We start from the raw sequence: 19134 nt of genomic DNA, 5'->3' as shown, positions 1-19134 counted from the left end.
AACACTCTCCACACTAGATAACTGAAAAAGAAAAATGGTGAAGGAAAGACCAAGCTGAAGAAAGGAGAGACACACATGTGGTGAAAAGCTGGTTACATTTGGTTATGTGGCTCTTGAACCCTAGACAGGAACCATAGAGAGATGCCCCCCTCCTTCGGCTAGAGCAGCCATTGCTGACCTGTGACAGCTTCGGTGGAGACAGGGCCCAGACGCTTCCGACCTGAAATGCCATAGAGGTTGAATTTGTATCTGTGAGAAGGAGCCAAGTCATGGACATAGAAAGACCGTAGGACCCCATCGACGGAAAGAGCTTGGGGTTGGTCCTTAGCGTCTCGGTACTGAATGATAAAAGAATCAAAGTTCCCCGCCTCAACATTCCAGGACAGGTCAAGGGAACTGGGAGTGATGTTGTTGGCCAACAGCTCTCCTAGCCTCAGGGGTGGTGTAGGTTTCACCATCTGTGAAGCTGGAACATAAACAACCAGGGAAAGAATGAGAGAAAACCACTATCCACAGCGGACAAAGAGAAGGAGGGAAAAATGTGAACGCAAGTTCGTCCATGAGGTAGGACATGAGCTGTGAATCAAGTCACCCTCTCTGAAAGACAGTTCCCAGGATTCCTTAGGAATGACCATTAAACTAATATTTTTTAAAAAAAGATAATTCTATATGTATGGGTAGTCATGTTAGTCTGTAACAGCAAAACAAAACAGAAGTCCAGTAGCACTTTAGGGGCTAACAAAATTTCTTTCAGCATTTGTGAGGCTCAATTCTCTTCAGAAGAATGAAGTGTATATCCACAAAGCTGATAGACTACTGTATTGTTTTAAATTTTAAAAAGAGGTGCCCTTCCGCACACCACTCTCACCCTGGTTCGTTGCTGGGCCCAGCTCACCTCAGCACTCACTAGGCCTCTGGCAGACCAAAACAATATTTCTATTGCGGATTCTGGGTTGGATTCAGAGTAATTTTTTCATTACGCAAGGCAGTGTAACAGAACTTTCCTTCCTCCCCTCTCTCACTGCAGCCCAATGATCTCCCAGAAATGCTACTCCTGGGAGGGCAGGAGACCCTCAGGAACTAAGGTTTCCAATCCCCAGTTGGGGGCAGGGGATCCCCCAGTATGGAGGCCCTCCCCCTGCTTCAGAGCCATCAGAAAGCAGGGGGGGTGGGAAATATCTGCTGGGCACTCCATTATTCCCTGTGGAGACCGATTCCCATAGGGTATAACGGAGAATTGATCCATGGGTATCTGGTGCTGGGAGGGGCTGTTTTTTGAGGTAGAGGCACCAAACTTGCAGCTAGGGTTGCCAAGCCCAATTTAAGAAATATCTGGGGACTTTGGGGGTGGAGCCAGGAGACACTGGGGTGGAGCCAAGATCAAGGCTGTGACAAGCATAATTAAACTCCAAAGGGAGTTCTGGCCATAACGTTTAAAGGGACAGCACACCTTTTCAATGCCTTCCTTCCATAGGAAATAATGAAGGATAGGGGCACCTTCTTTTGGGGCTCACAGAATTGTACCCCCTGGTCCAATCATTTTAAAACTTGGGGGATATTTTGGGGAGAGGCACTAGATGCTGTACTGAAAATTTGGTGCCTCTACCTCAAAAAACAGCCCCCCCCCAGAGCCCCAGATACCTGTGGAGCAATTCTCCATTATTTTCTATGGGAATAAATCTCCATAGGGAATAACAGAGTTCCCAACAGACATTTCCCTCCCCTCCCCCCTCGCTTTCTGACGACCCTAAAACGGGGGGAGGACCTCCAAACTGGGGGATCCCCTGCCCCCACCTGGGGATTGGCAACCCTACTTGCAGCATAGCATCTGATGCCTCTCCTCAAAAGACCCTCCAAATTTCAAAAGGATTAGACCAGGCATCCAATTCTATGAGCCCCAAAAGAGATGTCCCTGTCTTTCATTATTTCCAGTGGAGGGAAGGCATTTAAAAGTGCGCAGTTCCTTTAAATGTGATGGCCAGAACTCCCTTTGAAGTTCAGTTATGCTTGTCACAACCTTGCTCCTGGCTCCACCCCCGCAGTCCCCAGATATTTCTTGAATTAGCCGCCCTGAGCCTGCTTCGGCGGGGAGGGTGGGATATAAATAAAATTTATTATTATTATTATTGAATTAGACCTGGCAACCCTATCAGGAACAGCCTGAGGCAAATTAGGGGTCTGCTGCGGGAAGGAGGAATTGGTGAAAATTACTCTTCCCCTTCAGTTAGCGGAAAATTCCATCTGGATCCAACCCTGTGTCATAGGTTTGCCAACTCCAGGTTCAGAAGCACCTGGAGATTTGAGGATGGAGCCTGGCTTCTAAGGCAAAAGCCTTTTCTCTTGACCTCACCTCAGGAAAGGATGAGATAAGCTTTACAAGAATGTGGTGTGATACATACACTGAGAGTTGTGACTGTTTAGACAAAGTATATGCTCTTTCTCCAGAGACCTGCTCAAGCCCAGCCAGAAACGGAGAGAACAATTTTCAGAGAAAAAAGTTATTAAGTTGTGAGCTGCAGCTGACCTGTGACAACATCAATGGAAACTGGACCAACTCTCTTGCGACCAGAGACGCCATAAAGACTGAATTTGTATCTGTAGGAAGGCCCAAGGTTGGAAAGGATGACCTCGCGGGAACCTCCATCCACAGGAAGAGACTGAGGTCTCCCTTCTGCATCCTTGTACAGAATCAGGAAGGAGTCAAAGCTCCCTGTAGAGACGCCCCAGGAGAGGCGGAGAGAATCGGTAGTAATGTCAGAGGCCGAGAGTTCTCCCAGGCTAGGCTGCAGAGACACTGTTTCTTCTGGGGGTGCTGGCAAGGCGGCTGCAAGAAAGAGAAAGGGGAGTGAAAAATACTACGTCCGCCTGGGTTCTGCTCCTGTAACAATTTAGCCATGATTTAAAAAGCCCTACCCAAGACTATGCCATGATGGGGTGTTTTTGTTTTTCACTGAGCTGAGTTATGGTGACCCTGTGTTTTCAAGGCAAGAGACATCCAGAGAACAGATAAAAGGAAGTACTTCTTCACCCAAAGGGTGATTAACACGTGGAATTCACTGCCACAGGAGGTGGTGGCGGCTACAAGCATAGCCAGTTTCAAGAGGGGATTAGATAAACATATGGAGCAGAGGTCCATCAGTAGCTATTAGCCACAGTGTATTATTGGAACTATCTGTCTGGGGCAAGTGATGCTCTGTATGCTTGGGAGGGGCAGCAGTGGGAGGGCTTCTAGTGTCCTGGCCCCACTGATGGACCTCCTGGTGGCACCTGGGGTTTTTTTGGCCACTGCGTGACACAGAGTGTTGGACTGGATGGGCCATTGGTCTGATCCAACATGGTTTCTCTTATGTTCAGAGGAGGTTTGCCATTGCCTGTCTCCAAGACACAGTCCCGGACTTCCTTGGTGGTCTCTCATACTTTCTCTAAGCTGCGGAGGCTTGTGAGCAAAAATTCTACTTCATAAGCTGCTGGCATTAAAGTTGTGAGCTCCTGCATAAATTAATTTGCTTTGGGGGCCATTTTTCCTGAGCTAAGACAAAAATGTATGAGCTGGAAGCCAAAAAAACTGTGAGCTAGCTCACACTAACGCAGCTCAGAGGGAACACTGGGTAGTCTCCCTTCCAAATACAGACCAGGGCCAATGCTTCTTAACTTCTGAGATCTGACAAGATTGGACTAGCCTGGACTCTCCAAGTCAGGGCAGCCATGATAGTTCCCACAATAAACTCATTGTCTCCCCCACTCGACGATGAGATTGGAAAGACCCTGTGGTAACTGAGAACCCAGAATTACATGTTGTAAAGAACGTGTCGTGCATCTCATCACATATGCATGGAAACATTTAGGCCCTGACTAACCAGATCTCATCAGATCCCAGAAATTAAGCAGAGTCAGACCTGGTTAGTACTTGGATGGGAGACCACCAAGGAAGCCCAGGGTTGAGGCACAGAGGCAGACAATGGCAAACCACTTCTTGCCTTGAAAGCCCAACAGGGTCACCATAAGTCACCTGGGCCTTGACCTCCATTTCTACCACCACCGTTGTATTACTGAAATAGACTGGCTGACCATACAATAACAATGGTCTCGATCCTTTCGCCTCCATGTTGTGGCCCTGTTGTGTATGTGGACTAATGCTCACGTTCCTTTACCAGCGTTCCTGCCTGGCTCATTGGAGCCTCGAGCTTGGGGACTCTAGAACAACGGGCAGTAGGATCCAAATCCGTGCTGCCTTCGTCCTATCCGAAACCCCTGCTGGTTCAAATGTTCCAATGGCATTCTAGCGCAGGAACCAGGACTGTACATAGTTGGCCCTGTTGAGCAGCCTTCTTTAGCTACCAGTTACCATGCTGTATCTCAATAAAGAGCTATGCAACCGCGTCTCCTCTATGCATTGAACTCACTATATTATAGGTCTTACTCCAAATCAGGTCTGTGCACCTGGAAACTCAGTTCTGACCATGTACCTCCCAGAGTATATCTGTTGACAGGGTCCAAAGTGGACGTGTAGGGGATACAAGGATATTGTAATTTGTAAATGGGCCCTAACGATGAAAGCGATTGTGCCAGGAATGAAGCCAGAGTCATCCTGTTTATTCCCACCTCTCTCTTGATCTTCCCCATCCCAAATTTGAAATGTAAACTCCTTGGAATAAGAGACTGTTTTTGGTCATGTTACAAGCACAACGGCAGCATTATAAAAACAAATAATCATCAGACACAGGGGTCGTTTTGTAGAAAAACAGGTGGTAAAGCTCATTAGCATAACTTATTAGCATATGCTGCCCCCCACCAGCCAAAAGCAACCTGACGGAAGAAATGAGAGCCCTGGACGAGCGAAACCTGCCTGGGCTGGCTAGAGATCCAGCCAGCCTAAGCAGGCATTGCTCACTGGGGACTCTCCTTGCCCTCTCCCCGCAGTCAAAAGGCCAGCAAGCCACCCACCACCCAAAATCACATAAGAAGTGGAGAAGGGGTGGCGCGAGTTTCTCCAGGGGTTAATGAGGACTGCTGGAGGCGTGGCAAAGCTCCTGGTGGCTGGCTGGCTGCCCGCTCTTCTAATCCAGGGGTTGTTATGCAGCTGCACCTACTATTCAATGGACAAGGTAGGTAGGTGGGGAGGAGGAGGGGGGCCATCAGAAAGGTTCAGGAGCTGCGCTCTTGTGAGCTCCTGCTGAATTCAAAGCCTGGTTACAAGCATTACAACAGCATTATAAAAGCAAATAACCATCAGATATACTCCAGGCAGAGACATGAGCCTCCATCAAAAGGGGTCTTTGGAATCCAGGGATCAAATGGGAGGCCTGGAAGATACTGGAAAAATCATATTATGAACATCATCAAATGCTGCAGTTGCACCCTGAGAAAAAAAGCTGTGAATGGGACAAAAAGAGCGCTCAGAAACAGTTGCAGTTGTTATCAGTCAATTCAGCTACTGCTGACCTGTGACAGCATCCACGGAGAGAGGACCAAATCGCTTGTTGCCAGAAAGGCCATATAGGTGGAACTTATATCTCCGGGAGGGCTCCAAGTTTTGGATGACGAGTGTGCGGAAGGTCCCCTCCACAGGCAACGACTGAGATTTCCCTTCTGCATCTTTGTACTGGACCAAGAAGGAATCAAAATTCCCGGTGCGAACGATCCAGGAGAGACGGAGGGAGTCGCTGGTGATGTCAGACGCTGCCAGCTGCTCCAGACTAGGCTGAACAGGAACCCTCTCTGTAGTCACCTCTGGAGATGTTGCTGTTGCAGCTAAAAGAGAGAATGATTGGAATCCAACTTGGAGGGGGGAAAGAAGCAGGTTCTGGGCCTGGTCCTTATTTTCCTACTCAGGGAGGATGCCTGCATAAGCTTGTCATTTGCCTCTCTGTGGAAGGTAAATCCCTGTCCTCAGCCCCAATTCTCACTCTCAAGCAAGGGAGAGAAAAAGCGCCCCCCACTGTAACTAGGATTGCCAAGCCCCCTGCAACTGCTTGTGGGGGACCTTTTTTTGGACATACAGTGCATGTGGCATGATGACGTCACTTCCAGGTGATGCCCTGTCAATCATTTTTTTTTTAAGCGCAAGTCTGGTTGCGTAAGGACGTAATAACGTAACATCGAGCAGTCACAGCTGTTCCTTCCCCTTCTTTTCGTGGACAAACCGCATCACGTGTGCTGCTTCTGCTTATGGATTGGCTGCAGCTGTAGTATCCTCCACAGCCCTTTATGTATTAACAGAAGCATTCACAGTGGAGAATCCTAGCACTAGATTCCCCCCCCAAATTCTGAAGTTGCGAAATATCGCAATAACGAAGAGAGACAAATCGAGGGGTTTGTGTGTGTGTGTGTGGCAGCTTCTTCCTTTCCCAGCCTCGCTCCCTCCCGGGTGGCGAAGCTGGGATTTCCTCCGCGCTCTTCCCCCTCCCCGGCTGGCGCTTGCAACGGGGACCTGACTGATTCCTGCCACCAGAGCTCCCCCCCCCGCCCCATTCTCTCCTTCCCCTTCTGTGGCGCGTGTGAAGAGCGAGCTCGCGTCTATTTTCTAACCGAGCGGAATGTAGCCAGGGAGAAGAATGCAGGACTCCAACTTCCCATTTTATACATGGCGATTTTGTGCAGGTCCAGAAATCCTGGTGGCACAGCTGAGGGAGGCATTGCCTTTTTAAAACACACACACATGAACGCTTTGGTCCGCGCCGGCACTAGATTCCCCCCCCCCCCAACAATGTATAATGTAGTTGCGAGATAACGCAACAGCGAAATAACGCAACTAAAGTCAATAATAATAATAAAAAAAAATTCTAACGAAACCAATTGAAGTGGCAATTGAGGCTATTCCAGGAGGGGTTTTTTTTCTATTTGTTAATTTCGAAATATCGCTATTACGCAAGAAATATGAAGTTTAAAAAAAAATGGCCGTGCGGGCACTTTTGGGAAGCGCCGCGAACGGCTGATGATTGGCCAAGGGGGTGGATGGGGTGGGAGGATGGAAAGGGAGAGGGTGACGCCCACAAAGCAGTCGATCCGGCGTGGATGGATTTCCCACAGCAAACTCCGAGGAGTGGATCCGGAGGTTTTCAAAAACTCCGGAAGCATGTTGAAAAACATACTCCGGCGTGAAACCCCTGAAGCGCTGGAGCAAACCGCAGCGCCGGAGCAACAGGTGCGAAAACCAGGAAAAGATCCGGAGGTAAATGGGGTGCTACGCCGGAGTAAACGCTAGTGCGAAAACGCTCCAAGATTAGAAGAAAAGCCTGGAATGTCAACCAGAAGTGACATCGCATCCTCCTCAAACCACCCTCCCCAGTACTTCCTGGAAACCTCACAGCATTTGCTAAGGCAGTGCTGGCAACCTTATACCTATACCACAGTTTAAGCTGATAACTTGGCATTTACAATCCCTCAGGTGTTTCATCCTACCCTAACTGCTTGAAAGGCTGTTTTTAGTATAAAACGACAAAGCAGAGAGGATGCGATTGAGTTTTATACAATTATGAACCAAGTGCCTGGTTGAAAATTTAGCTTCCTCTGGTATGTTCCTACAATTCAGGTGAGTCTGTCATGCCCTTTTTATGGACTTCCTGTAAAAATCTGATTATTGTGAGAAACAGGAAAAAGGATGCTAGACTCGATGGAATAAGTCACTGATACAAACATGGTGCCTATGGGCACCAACCAACATGTTTCCAGAACCCCCCCTTGCTTTTTTCTAATAGCATCTTTTTTGCACAGAGTCAGACCTGGTTTTTCTCTAGCTCACTGGAGCAGGAAGTGCTTCAGAAGAACCCATCACTCTACATGGATAGGAAGCACCCACTGGGAAAATGCTGATTGTGGCACAAGGGAATGTTTGGCTTGGAACACTGAAACATTTTGTTGAACTTCCAGGTAATTTGTGATTGGGCTTGGGGTTTTGGCAGCCATTTTGTGACTGCTTCCATCCATGGCAGCCATTTTGTTGTGGCAGCCACTACTGGTTCTCAAGTTTAAAAAAACCACAGGTTCAACAAGGTTAGGGACCCCCCTGGACTATTCTTATTTTCTTAACGGACATACAAAACTACTTTATACTGAGCCAAACTATTGGTTCATCTTGTACTTTCCCTTCTACTCTGGCCACCAGTGTTCCAGGATCTCAAGTTTAGACTTTCCCCAGGATCTATAACTTCAGATCCTTTAACGAGCTGCCATAGGATAAACTCAGAATTTTATGCATGCAAAACTGGTGCTATATCACTGAGCTAAATCTTGAAGGACAGGCAACAGTGTCCATTGTAATGCCTGCCCAAAGGAACACTATGGGATAACTGAAACCTGGAACATTAAGCAGGAAGCACTACCAAGGATGAAATGCAAACAGCCGCTGCTTGGAAAAGAAGTCAGTCCCCAAATAACAATTTCTGTTCCCTTTAAGGAAGCAAAGTTGTTGTTGTTTTTTAAAAAAGTGAGGGATTGTTGATTCTGCTCAAGACAACTCCTGCTGTGGCTGCTGCTGACCTGTGGTGGCATCTGTAGAAATTGGGCCAAACCGCTTGCGGCCAGAGAAACCATAGAGGTTGAACTTGTATCTGCGGGAGGGAGCCAGGTCAGGGACAGTGGCCTCGCGGAAGACACCCTCCATAGGCAGTGCCTGAGACTTGCCCTCTGCATCCTTGAACTGAATGAGGAAAGAATCAAAACTTCCAGTAGGAACGGTCCAGGAGAGAAGGACGGAGTCACTGGTAGTATCAGAGACTGAGAGCTGTCCCAAGCTCGGCTGAACAGGGACTCTTTCCTCCGGTGAAACTGTGTCAGGGGCTAAAACAGATAGAGAGAAGGTGAATCAACGTAGCCAGGAGAGACGATCCAGTTTCTGCAATTTCTAAACGATGCTAGATTGGGGGGGGGGGGGCGCAGGGAAAGGAATAAAACAGGACAGACTTTTCACTGGGGCAACAAGTTTTAAGAGATAGGAAGCTATTGAAGTAAAAAAAAGAGATATTGAGGTAAAAAGAAGTGATATTTAGGTGAAGGACAGTGAGGAAAAAGGGGTGACCTTTGATTTCATCCATATTGGGACAATCTGAGCTAGTGATTATCCAGATTTTTTTTAGCATCGTGTCATGATTTCATTTGATAATGATGTGAGGAAGTATAAAACATAGATATCAATGGCACAAAAAACAAAGTGGTTCAGCCTGATGCCAGGAAGCAGACTTTCCAAAATACGAATGAATACAATCTACAATGGCATCTTACCTTAACAGCCATGTATCCCATGCATAATCTTGTAAACCTCTATCATGTCACCTCTCAGTCGACATTTCTCCAACGTTGGGGGTGTCTGATCAATGCGCATGTGCATGTTAGTAGTGTAGGGTGGAATAAGTGCCTTGGATCCTAAGTAGTGTGAGCCACATTACTGGGAGGTAATTTTTCCATAACGTAGAGGAAAAGGCAAATTATAAAGGTTATTTTTAATGCAGCGTTGAATGTTTTTTTTGGGAACAACGCTAACTAGGGATGATTTCAAATTTCTCATCCGTGCTGTTCTGATGTGAAAGCCACAATTTCAGCTTTTCTTCGCTTTTACATGTCTCTGACCCGTTAGCTTTTGTTTTGATGCCATACTCTCTTTCCTTGAGCTGAATTTTATGTATTTCTCAATGTCAATCAATACTCAATAGTGACCCAATAGATGTTGTTTACCTTGACTTCCAGAAAGCTTTTGATAAAGTTCCTCATCAAAGGCTCCTTAGAAAGCTTGAGAGTCATGGAGTAAAAGGACAGGTCCTCTTGTGGATCAAAAACTGGCTGAGTAATAGGAAGCAGAGAGTGAGTATAAATGGGCAGTCTTCGCAGTGGAGGACGGTAAGCAGTGGGGTGCCACAGGGCTCGGTACTGCGTCCCATGCTCTTTAACTTGTTCATAAATGATTTAGAGTTGGGAGTGAGCAGTGAAGTGGCCAAGTTTGCGGATGACACTAAATTGTTCAGGGTGGTGAGAACCAGAGAGGATTGTGAGGAACTCCAAAGGGATCTGTTGAGGCTGGGTGAGTGGGCGTCAACGTGGCAGATGAGGTTCAATGTGGCCAAGTGCAAAGTAATGCACATTGGGGCCAAGAATCCCAGCTACAAATACAAGTTGATGGGGTGTGAACTGGCAGAGACTGACCAAGAGAGAGATCTTGGGGTCATGGTAGATAACTCACTGAAAATGTCAAGACAGTGTGCGTTTGCAATAAAAAAGGCCAACGCCATGCTGGGAATTATTAGGAAGGGAATTAAAAACAAATCAGCCAGTATCATAATGCCCCTGTATAAATCGATGGTGCGGTCTCATTTGGAGTACTGTGTGCAGTTCTGGTCGCCGCACCTCAAAAAGGATATTATAGCATTGGAGAAAGTCCAGAGAAGGGCAACTAGAATGATTAAAGGGCTGGAGCACTTTCCCTATGAAGAAAGGTTGAAACACTTGGGACTCTTTAGCTTGGAGAAACGTCGACTGCGGGGTGACATGATAGAGGTTTGCAAGATAATGCATGGGATGGAGAAAGTAGAGAAAGAAGTACTTTTCTCCCTTTCTCACAATACAAGAACTCGTGGGCATTCGATGAAATTGCTGAGCAGACAGGTTAAAACGGATGAAAGGAAGTACTTCTTCACCCAAAGGGTGATTAACATGTGGAATTCACTGCCACAGGAGGTGGTGGCGGCCACAAGTATAGCCACCTTCAAGAAGAGTTTAGATAAAAATATGGAGCACAGGTCCATCAGTGGCTATTAGCCACAGTTTATGTGTGTATATAAAATTTTTTGCCACTGTGTGACACAGAGTGTTGGACTTGATGGGCCGTTGGCCTGATCCAACATGGCTTCTCTTATGTTCTTATGTTCTCAATACATGCTCCAAACATGCTCTGCTTCCATGAATGATCTTGACTAGAAGCTGCACAAAACATGGTCAGCGACTGTGATTCTGACTGGCTTGGACAACCCATTCACAAGGAGCATGACCCAATCTAAACAGAGAGAGAAACTCTTAACCACCAATGGCTGTGTTTTCATCCAAGCAGATTCCAACTTGGATGTTGGAAAAAAAGGAGACAGGAACACCAAAAGAGAGATAAGAGAAGTAAGGAAACAGATGGACCACAGAAGAAGGTTTGTTCTGCAGTAACTACTGTAAGAACAAAAAATTCAAGTGCCAAAGGAAACCTCTTCTCACACCAGCGCAACCTCTGGAAACCAAGAAGTTAAGTGAAAAGTGCAACGGATATGTGAAAAACCTCTGGCCAAGCTGACACGAAGCTGCTGCTAACCTGTCAAAGCCTCAGTAGAGACGGGGCCATAGCGCTTGCGTCCAGAAACCCCATAGAGGTTGAACTTGTATCTGTGGGAAGGAGAGAGGTTGGGGATGGTGACCTCATGGGAGTCTCCTTCCATGGGCAATGCGCGAGGTTTGCCTTCGGCATCCTTGAACTGGACCTGAAAGGAGTCGAATTTTCCACTACGGGTAGTCCAGGAGAGATGTATGGAATTGCTGGTAGGATTAGAGGCTGAAAGCTCCCCCAGGATAGGCTGAACTACTCTCGCCTCCTCTGGTCTCTCTTCCTTTGTTTCTTGAGACGGTGCTGTGAGGATTGGGAGACAAGAGGAATTCAAGTGAGCAATGTTCAGCAATGTTTAGGATGGCTCACCCCTCAGAGTTTCCTAAACAAAGACGAGAACTGGACCAGAGGAAAAAAGAAAGATTGGTTTAGTTGCTGTGGACTCCTTAAGTAAAAATAATACAGAGATCTGTATTTTGTGGGAGGAGCCAAGGTTCTTTTTCAAAGATCTTGAACCCTCTCAAAGAGTGAGCTCCCCAGAGGAAGAGAAATCTAATAAATAAGTGTACCGTCAAGAGCATTTACAACAGCAAGCTAGATAAATATGTTATTTTACTCCAATTTGATGTGTATTGTAAACCAACATGACTGCTAGTTGGTTATTATGCTGTTTTTTCAGCTTTGATATATTTGCCCAGGTCTTTTCTTGGGTGCAGTTTTGCCTACCAATAGCTAAACAAATGCACCAATTCCAGTTCTGTAAATCAGGCTTGCAACCTTGCAGTTTGCAGACAAACCCAAGAAATATTCAGTTGACAGACCTTTGCTCTGGAAACACCAGAGGCAAACAAGGATTTTTAGACTGACAATCCCCTTTTCCTGATTGTTCCAGCATTTCCTAAACAGAGAGAGAGACAGAGAGGAGAAGTGCTTTGATGTTCCAGAGCACAATCACCCTGTTGAAAACAAATTCCTGACCTGTGGTGGCATCTGTGGAGACGGGTCCAAGACGCTGTGGCCCAGAGATGCCATAGAGGTTGAACCTGTATCTTTGGGAAGGAACTAAGTTGGGAACAGTGACCTCAAGGGAATCACGGCCCACGGGCAGGGCTTGGCTGTTGCCCTCTGGGTCTTGGTACTGGATCATGAAGGAGTCAAAACTGCCCGCTGGGACGCTCCACAAGAGACGGACGGAGTTGCTGGTGGTATCTGAGACCAAGAGGTCACCAAGGACAGGTTCAGGGACAGTTAGGGGCTCTTCCTCCTGTGATGCTGTTGTCAGGGGAGAGGAGAATAAAACAACGATAACCCAGTGCAATCAAGTATTCCACAATAACAGATACTGAAAAAAAGGACCCTCAGGTCTAAGTATTATGATCATGACCACTGTACAAGAGTCTCTGTGAACAGCTGTACCAAAATGTGCATATATATATATATATATATATATATATATATATATATATATATATATATATATATATATATATATATATATATATATATATTTATATAAAAGTAAGTGCATTTTATATATATATAATTTTTTTGAGAATGTAAATGGAAAGAGGTGGGGTCCAAGTTTTGAAGCAAAAGGGTGGGTAGAGAAGGGCAGGGTGCTAAGCCCACCCTGTTCTCAGCTCTTATCTCCCCATCTCTCACACCTGAGGTGATTTTGAGCATCAGAGCTTGGTTGAGGGCAAAGGTATGAGGAGAGAAAAGATAAAGAGGGGTAGAAATGGGGAGGGTTGTGGGGAGAGGGACATGTAACACACACTGCCCGTTCATCAATAAAACCTGAAAATGCTTTTCATTTCTATAATTGGGGCAGTTTTCTGTCTAAACATAGATAACAGCCACCATTGTGTCCGAGAAGATGGCATCAGCCAAGGCACAGGGTTATTAAATACACATATTAATTATTATTTTTAAACTAGATGTAGAGGCTACCTTTCCATTTCTGTGCTCAAGTTGGCTCAGCTAAACAGAAGGGGTGACAGCTAAGATTAACTGGTGGATTGCTTAGACAGGTCTTAGAGTTCAATCCTTTCTCAGTACCTTAATCTGTGACCTGGTATCTCTGCCTTCATTCCCAAAAGGGGAAAAGGCTGCCTGTGATTATTAAGTTATGAAGGAGAAGGTCTCTGATTATACTCAGAAGTGCTATTTGTGATACTTCATGTAAGAGTTTAGTTCTTCTGTGTTTTGGCCTCAGATTAGCAAAGGAAAAAAAAACCAGAAGGGGGTGAGAATCATAGAGTCGAAACAGCTATACAGGCCATCTAGGCCAACCAAGGCCGGCTCTTGGGAGAAGCTGCTCTTGGCTTCCCGGGTCTGCACAAGGGAAGGCAGGCTCAGAGGAGAGCACACCCTGCCCTGCCGCCCTTGCCTTCCTGGGTCTGCCCGGGGTGGGGGCAGGGCCTAGGGCACCAGGAACTCTGGCACCGGCCCTGAATTCAACCCCTTGCTCAATGCTTGAAGACTGCCAGTGAGAGGGAGCTCTCTAGGCAGTCCATTCCACTGCTGAACTGCTCTTACTGCTAAAAAAAAATCCTAATACCTGAGGAGAAGTGGAGAAGGACAGACATACAACTGCAGATGCCAGTAAGAGTAATCAGAGGAGATTAGTATTACAGGGTTTATTTTTTCTGGTGGGGTCCAGCTCTTTTCTGGCATTCTAGCTCTGATGAGCCTGCTTGGTGCGCTGGGAGAGTGACTCTATCTATGATTCTCTTGATACACACAATAGCCATTTTGCATGAAAAGGACAGCCTGTGTATTTTTCAGCCTGGTACACACTAGACAAAACTCAGATTTTCAAGGGCCTGTGTTTGTGTTTCCCACAGCTGCAAAATGCATTCACTGTTGTTTTCACACAAAATGGTAACCGTGTATGTATACTGACAGGTGCGAAAGGCCATCTGTTTCCACTAAAGGGCAGCACGCTGGACAGAAATGTGGCAGCTTAAAAGTTCCTCAGCACTTGCATTGAGAATGCTGCAAATGTTGATTTCCTGCCTGTCACAAAATCGCTAATAACTCCGGTGACTAGAAAATAAAATAAAAGATCTCTGCAGAAGATTCCGGAACTTTTTCCTCAAGAGTTCCCTGTCTTGTTGCATGTGGAAAGAAGAAGAAATTCAGGAGGTGAAGACTGCCTTCCACACATTCCTTGAATAAGAAAAAAATATTAGAGGAGGGAAAGAAAGCAGTTTCCGTGTAGAGAAATACGTCACATTAGTTTTTTCTGCTGACCTGTAGTGACATCTTTAGTGACGGGGCCAAGACGTTTGCGATTGGTGATGCCGTAGAGATTGAACCTGTATCTGCGGGAAGGAGCCAGGCCGGTGACAGTGACTGTGCGGAAGGCCCCCTCTACAGGCAAAGCTTGGGCTCTGCCCTCAGCATCCTTGAACTGGACCACAAAGGAATCAAAGCTCCCTGAAGGGACACTCCAAGACAAACGAACAGAATCCTTGGCGATTTCTGAAGCGATAAGTTCTCCCAGGCTGGGTGCTGCCATCAGTTCCGTCTTTGGTTCTGACACCCCTGGGGCTAGGACGGAAGGAGGGAACCGATAATGCTGGAACCAAAACTTAGCTGAAAGTTATTTTCTGAACATAAAGCTGCACACGGCTTGGGACTGCTATGGACCAATGTAGAAGCAAGAGTGGGGATCTACAGTGGGGTTTCCCCCAATGTGTATTTTGCCTTTGTAAGCAGCTGCATGGGGAGGGGCTCAGTTTGGATCAGGACTAATGAATGGGAAAAAGAAGAGCTTTAACTGTTCCCTCATCATGCCTCCTCACCTGAAGGGAAAATGACATACACACTCTTGGCCTCTCTTCCCCGCCCCCCCCCCCCCGCTACAGGGAGGACCCTTTATGAGGAAACATCAGGAGTGGGCTAGAGTTACCCCCATTCTCCGGGATTGTTGGCTCATGCAATTATTGGGAGAATACTGATGAAATTGCTGCCAAATCTAGTGCGACCATTTTGAGCCTGTGGGCACATTTGGAATCCTGTCACAGGGTGCTGGGCGCAACAAAATGGCTGCCGCAGGAGGTTGGAACCAACCACAGAATGTTAGTAAGTGAGGTTATACATAACGTTAAGGCAGAAGTTCTTTTCAACAGGATGCTTCTTAATTTGCACAGCCAATCAGAGGCCCTGCTGGGCACAAGCCCCACCTGACTCTGCTGACCCACAGTTGTTGATGGGGGCCACAGAGCCCATGGGACTCTTGGCCTAGAATTTTCTTTTTTGTCCATGTGACATTTGTTTAGAACTGGTTTGTGAACAGAAAGACAGCTGCAGTTCAATTGGGTGGCGGTGTTGGTCTGAAGGAGCAAAACAAAGTTTGAGTCCAGTGGCACCTTGAAGACCAACACAGTTTTATTCACAGTATAAGCTGTCTTGTGCAAGCACACTTCTTCAGATACAGTGAGGAAATTCTGAAGCAGTGTGCTTGCACACAAAAGCTTACACCCTGAATAAAACTTTGTTGGTCTTAAAGGTGTGGCTGGACTCCAATTTTGTCCAGCTGCTGCTCAAGAAAGGATTTTTGTGCAAATCTCCTCCATCACAGCTTTCAACTACACCTCAGATGAGAGGTCCAGTCATGGATCCTTGGTGATATGTCCCATTTGGTCCTCAGACTGAAAAATTCACCTGGGGTCCATGGCTCACCTGTGACTGCCTCTGTGGAGACAGGACCAAGTCGCTTGCGGCCTATAAATCCATAGAGATTAAACTTGTATTTTCGGGAGGGTACCAAATCAGTGATAGTGGCCTCCCGGGAGTTCGCATCCACAGGCAGTGCTTTTGGTTTCCCCTCAGCATCTTTATACTGGATCAAAAAGGAGTCAAAGGTCCCGGTGGGACTGTCCCACAAGAGGCGTGCAGAGTTGCCTGTGACTTCTGAAACAGAGAGTGTCCCAAGGTTGGGCTTTTCCCTTTCCGGAGGCACTGCTGCAGGGGCTAAAACAAACAAGAGGAAGAGAGAATGACGGCTGCTAAGGAGAGAAGCACGCTGGTGAAGAACATGTAAGAATCATTCCCGAGAGGGTTTTTTTTTTTTTGTTTCCCATTAATTTGGTTGGCGGTATATCCTGAGTTACCCTTTTGGATATGTATCTTAAGGGACCAAAAACTTTTCAGCTGCAAGAGTGATATTGTACACTGTCAGTACCTCTACAATACAGGCTTAAAATGGTGTCACTTTTAGACTTGAAGGGACTGTTCACACTTGACTCTCCTCTCCCCTCCCCTGCCCAGCATTTTACTTCACCCCCTGCACTCTTACTGTTCTGGCAGGCCACCCTTCAAGCTGGAAGTGATGTCACAGTGGGTGGGGCTACCAGGGCTACCATTCCCTTCTTCTAGATAGCAGGGGTATCTGTCAGCTGGAAAGATACTGCTTGCCAGAGGTATGCTATTGTGATAAGGCGGGACAAATATTGACTAAATTAAATTCTCTTCAGTCTCCAATAGCGGACAGACTAGCAGATGCCCCTCTGCCTAGAAGTTCACAATTAAGACAGAGGCTGCCATTTCATATGAAACTTTGGAAACTAGGGTGCCATTTACCCACTTTTGGCAGGCAAACCCTGGTCAAACTTCCCCGTCAATGCTCAAAGGAATGGTGGAAGAAAATGAGGGGTAGTGTCATTGAAGTAACTTGTAGGTTTCAGAATGACACCACCAGCATTCTAGGATTATAATCAATCAATATGGTTTTGCTTTCGGATCTTAGACAGAAGTGACATCAATGTGTTGACAATGTCCTGTTCCCCATGCTATGCTCTCTGATGACTGAGGAGGGGTAGTTAACAACCATAGCTTGATAAGTTCAGAGCCTAACAAATATACCATTGGGGATCAGACGTCACCATGTAATCCAACTGCAAAAAGCAAGGGCAGAGTATCTTGAATTTTCCTACATGCACCATTTCCATGAATAGAAATACCCCACTCAATTACTCTGCACCTTGAAAAGGAAAAAGACAGGTAGTCACAGGGCTTTTTTCGTAGCAGGAACTCCTTTGCATATTAGGTCACACACCCCTGATGTAGACAATCCTCCAGGAGTTTACAATAGGCCCTGTACTAAGAGCCCTGTAAACTCTTGGAGGATTGGCTACATCAGGGGTGTGTGGCCTGATATGCAAAGGAGTTCCTGCTGCAGAAAAAGCCCTGGGTAGTCACATTGGGCCTGCCTTTTTTCCAGACCGGGGATTAAGGCAGTCATGGTGGGGCAATTTAAATCAAGGGAATAGTACTGAGGAGGGAAGAGTTCCATATCTCCGTCCTCATTGCTAGCAAGCTGGTCCGTACTGACCACAGACCACATTGAGGTACCTGTAGATGCCTTTGTTGTTATTGGAGCACTGCGGACCCCATCAGGTGTCTCCCCACGTAACTCCAGGTCATATTCAGTGCTGGGGTTCAAACCCATCACGTTGACACTTCTTTCACTCCCAGGTACTCTGATTTCTCCTGGGGTTGCACTGGATTTAGGGTCCCTATACTGGAGGGAAAATGTGCGGAAGGTACTGGGTGGGGCAGACCAAACCACTCGGAGACTGTTTGGAAAGACGTCCGTCACATTTAGGCTGCCTACTGGCACCTCAAGAGTTGTGATGGGACCCAGGGTGCTTTGGACCTTGGTTGCAGATGGACCTGGAGCTAAAGGAAGACAGATGTGAAATTAGGGTTCAAGAATGCTTTTTCTGGAAGCTTTCCCCTTCTCCATCCCAGCTGTAAGCCAGCCAGCATTCCACATCAAAGCGGAGCCTATCTGAAGGTCAAAACATCATGCTTCAGTAGATAAGCCCCCCCAACAAAGAAACTACTTTCCTTGAGGAAAGTCCCCCCCGTACATCTCACCTAGGGTTGCCAACTGCCAGGTGGTGACTGGAGATCTCCTGGGATTACAACTGATCTCCATGTGACAGAGAAAATGGCTGTCTCTGAAAGTAGGCTCCAGGGCATTATACGCCACTGAAGTCCTCCCATCCCCAAAACTTGCCCTCATCAGTCTCCACTCTCCAAAATCTCCATGTATTTCCCAACCCAGAGCTGGCAACCCTAGTCTTAGCTAAATCCAAGGCAAGCATTTAAAGACTGAATGAAAGAATGTTGCAGGAGGTGGGTGAGCCAACTTCGTGGGCATGTGGCAGAAGCCAATACTGCTGGAAACAGAAACAGTGAACAAAACAAAACCACTCAGAGGCAACACGAAGACAAGAGATGGAAAGGCCCCTTTTGACCTAGGGGGAAAAAGAAAGCAGTTAAACACAGAGCCATCTGGACATCGTACACCAAGGACATAACATGACAATGGCTGAAAATGTAAGGACAACGGATCAGATCACATACAACAATTAACAGCAATGAGACATTTTGCAGAAACTTGAAATCAAACGAAAATTCAAAATTTTGAAAGTTCATTTTGGAGGGACATTTTTAAAAACAAAAACAAAAATCCCTATTCTAGGTACTCCTTTCAACCCACTTGATCAGATGATGCAAGCAACCTCAGCTGGCAAACACACAAGTACAGGGAGAAAAAAACTGGAAACAAGGGGAAACAAAACTTCCAGTCTGTGACAGGTGTTCTAACCTTGTTTTCCCATTGAAGAAGCAACTTCTGCCAGCAGAAGAGGAGGCTGATTTTCACTGATCCCCCCAAGTACAGACCCAGGTTATGCCCCTCCTACAATTTCCAGGGGTCCACTGATGCTCCATTTCCATGAGATGGACTGAATAGCTCCTTCCCCAGACTGTTCAGAGCAACAGATGGATGAGTAGGTTACAGCTCTTTTGGGAAAGGACCCAACTGG

The 19134-nt window shown here is 46.6% G+C and overlaps 1 protein-coding gene across 1 annotated transcript in view; it reads right to left on the bottom strand.

Moving 5' to 3' along the window:
• The window catches only part of TNXB (tenascin XB), a 131613-nt gene that overhangs the window by 80475 nt on the left and 32004 nt on the right, over positions 1 to 19134 (bottom strand). The window contains exons 7-15 of the mRNA XM_060238577.1: positions 17651 to 17977; positions 15980 to 16270; positions 14546 to 14845; positions 12269 to 12562; positions 11282 to 11593; positions 8479 to 8778; positions 5443 to 5751; positions 2525 to 2812; positions 179 to 466 (exon numbers count right to left, since the gene is read on the bottom strand). Of these exons, the coding sequence (XP_060094560.1) occupies positions 179 to 466; positions 2525 to 2812; positions 5443 to 5751; positions 8479 to 8778; positions 11282 to 11593; positions 12269 to 12562; positions 14546 to 14845; positions 15980 to 16270; positions 17651 to 17977 (2709 nt within the window). The remainder of the gene's footprint in view (positions 1 to 178; positions 467 to 2524; positions 2813 to 5442; positions 5752 to 8478; positions 8779 to 11281; positions 11594 to 12268; positions 12563 to 14545; positions 14846 to 15979; positions 16271 to 17650; positions 17978 to 19134) is intronic.

This window comes from Heteronotia binoei, chromosome 5, assembly GCF_032191835.1.
Source record: "Heteronotia binoei isolate CCM8104 ecotype False Entrance Well chromosome 5, APGP_CSIRO_Hbin_v1, whole genome shotgun sequence".
NCBI lineage: Eukaryota > Metazoa > Chordata > Lepidosauria > Squamata > Gekkonidae > Heteronotia > Heteronotia binoei.
This window is presented reverse-complemented; position numbering and strand designations above follow the sequence as displayed.